General features: G+C 33.8%; 1 protein-coding gene across 1 annotated transcript in view; it reads left to right on the forward strand.

Annotated features, from left to right (window-relative positions):
• Positions 1-3,151, forward strand: part of phrf1 (PHD and ring finger domains 1) — a 26,618-nt gene that overhangs the window by 5,572 nt on the left and 17,895 nt on the right. The window contains exons 4-6 of the mRNA XM_016469685.1: positions 833-1,020; positions 1,567-1,650; positions 2,604-2,734. Coding sequence (XP_016325171.1) covers positions 833-1,020; positions 1,567-1,650; positions 2,604-2,734 — 403 coding nt within the window. The remainder of the gene's footprint in view (positions 1-832; positions 1,021-1,566; positions 1,651-2,603; positions 2,735-3,151) is intronic.

Below are 3,151 nucleotides of genomic sequence, written 5' to 3' on the forward strand. Positions count from 1 at the left end.
AGAGTATAATAATGATTCTAACATAACACTAAGCCAAACACAAAAAAAACAACTACATATGTGTATGTACAACCACACACACATGCATATATACTGTATATGTACATACACATTTATAAATTCAATATATATATATTATTTCATTTCCATTTAGTTTGTTGAAGTATTAAAATAACTCAAATTAAATAAAACTTAATAAAAGACCGATACAGACATAATTTAACTAAAATGAAAATAAATAACAAATACAAATACAAATCAAATGACAGTAGTTTATCAGTAATCCTAAAAAATAACACTGCCAAACACACGTGCTAAAAAACAACAACTTACTTACACATAGTAAGAAATGGTTATAAAAACTGAAACAGAAGCGAAACAAGTAATAGGATCATATCTGTACATTCATTAAAACAGTTGTTTTTTCTCTATATTTCTACTTCTGTGTTATGTTGCATTATTTACTTTTCAGTTTTTCTTATATTAGTGTTATATTTCATCTCTACTGTGTAATTATGTATGTAACTATGCATGTCTGCACTATGTTTGTACTTTGTTCTGCACTGGAAGCTTCTGTCGTCAAGACCAATTCCTTGTGTGTGTAAACATACTTGGCAATAAAGCTCTTTCTGACTTCTGACTTCTAAAATTCACATCTAACCACATGATACAATATTATATCCGTCTTATAAAAGTGTCAGATCATGTGGCGCATTAATTGTTAGGAGTGATCTGTTTGCATTTTGCCCTAAAATATGCATGTCATAACACGACCACACCATCCTCAAACAAACATGGAAGGAAAAACACTGTTGTGTGTGTGTATCTTCAGATGAGGACTCTGGTAAGGTGCTGGAAGGAGCTGTAGGGAGTGTTGCTGTGGATGCAGCGGGTCTGAGCTCAGACGAGGACTCGGAGAAATGCCCCATCTGCCTGAACTCATTCCACGAGCAGCCCGTGGCCACGCCGGAGTCCTGCGAACACTACTTCTGTCTGGACTGCATCCTGGAGTGGTCAAATGTAAGAGTGACGGGCTTCAACCCTTTACATCACTCATGCATAAAGTTCTTGTCCATATTTGGTCATTGATTCTATACAGTTATTCAGCATTATAATGCTACATTTGATGCAATAGTGTTCCTAACAATGTTATTGTAGTATCATTGAGACAATGATACTATTATAGTTTTTATTCATAGCTTGAATTAGTTTTTATTTTGATATTTTCCATTTTGATTTTGTTTCAAATGTAGTTTTTTTTTTTGTGGTTTGTCATTTTTTCTTTTTTAGTTTTTTTTATTCATTTTTATTTAACTTTTAGTTATTTTTGTACAAGAAGTTAAACTAAATAAAAATCAGAAATGTTTCCTTAGTGACTAGCTGAAATAAAAACAATTTTAAGTTTATTTATATATATATATATATATATATATATCATTTTAGTTTCAATTTATTTTTAGTAACAATATTTAAATTTAAATTAAGTAACAATATTTTTATTTGTATGGTTTTAGTTAACTATAACAATGGTTCATGAACATTAACCATTTATTTTTATTTTTTTAGAATGCCAACTCCTGTCCTGTGGACCGAATTGTCTTCAATGATATTCTTCTGAGAAAGTGCTACGGCGGGAAAGTAAAAAAAACAGTGAGTCACTTAAAGCATCCTTACATGAGGATTGTTGTTACGCATAAAAGGGTTTATTCACACCAAGAACGCTTAAGATATCTATAATTATAATTATTAATAATAACTATTGCCTGTCAATGTAATTATCATTGATCAGCTGGAAAAAAGATTCTGAATGTGATTCTAATGACATTGATCCTCTGTGTCGTTATTGTTACAGTTGTGGTGTGAACTTTGTTATTCTCAAAAGAATTAGAATGAACCTTTTAAAAGCTTTTTTAAAAGGCTCATAATAATTACAAGTGGAGAAACTGTTTATCTTTGAGCCACAATTTTTCATGATGGGGCATGTCTGAGAAAACATGACTTGGTTGACAATAAATTTGAAAATATGTTGCAATTACTGATTTTTTTTTTTTTTATCAATTACAGTAAAACGTATCACAATTGTTTACATCACCTAAATAAAAATAAAGAAGCAAAAACACACCTGATGCACATCCTTTATTCATCTGATGCACGTGACGTCATAATAATGACCCGTAACTATGACATGTCACACACTTGAGTCGGAAACATATAACATCGAAGTAGTCAAAAGAAAAATATGTTGAGAACAATAAACCCAAATACCTACATCTGAATACATCTGCATCTGAAAAATATTCATTTCAAATCACTTATTTACACATTGTATCACAATTAAATATCTAAGTTGAGTAATTATTAGTAGACCATTCGCTACAGACTTGCTTTCCGCGCACTGGTCTCTATAGATCACGTATATACTAGTTATACTAGTCAGTGTTTCTGCAAAAAAAGTTTTTAAATCTTTTAATTTACAACTTGCACATTCATGTGCTCGGACTTCGTAATTACTATATTTCCGACTTCTTGAAGAACACATTGAACACACTGTAATATCTGCTTCAGTTGGGCGGATCGGGGAGTATCACTTTGTGTTTGCTTAGATTCCAGTGAAGAAGCCTGTAAAACCTACGGAGGAGCTGGTGGATGTGGACTTGGATCAGACCAGCTGTGAGGTTTGCGGGGGTCAAGATCGTGAAGATCGTCTCCTGCTGTGCGATGGATGTGACGATGGGTAAGAAGTGTATGACAAACTCTCAAATACGACAGAAATGTAAAATCAGTGATGCCCAGTCCTGCTTCTGGAGGGACATCCTGCAGAGCTTAAAATAGGCTACTGTTTTAAATATTGACGTTTATTGCAAAGTCCAACTAAATTTAATGCTCTTCACAAAACTGTCCATTGACAATAATGCAGGCGGAAATTCCTTTACGCTACTAATTGGAGCCGGAAGTGACGACACATAGCAGGGGTGTCAAACTCAATTCCAATTCGTCAAAGCCAAAACCCAGCAATTTATAAATCCTGGCCAGGACATGTCTGGGAAAAAGAGGAAGTATGGTCACCCTACCTTTTTGTAAACGAGACTGTGACGAGTGGGGCGAGGCCGGTGGAGTTAATGATAATGAGCGACACCTGCGCCACTCACCG

Source organism: Sinocyclocheilus anshuiensis, unplaced genomic scaffold (genome assembly GCF_001515605.1).
Source record: "Sinocyclocheilus anshuiensis isolate Anshui unplaced genomic scaffold, SAMN03320099.WGS_v1.1 scaffold1844, whole genome shotgun sequence".
NCBI classification, from domain to species: Eukaryota; Metazoa; Chordata; class Actinopteri; order Cypriniformes; family Cyprinidae; genus Sinocyclocheilus; species Sinocyclocheilus anshuiensis.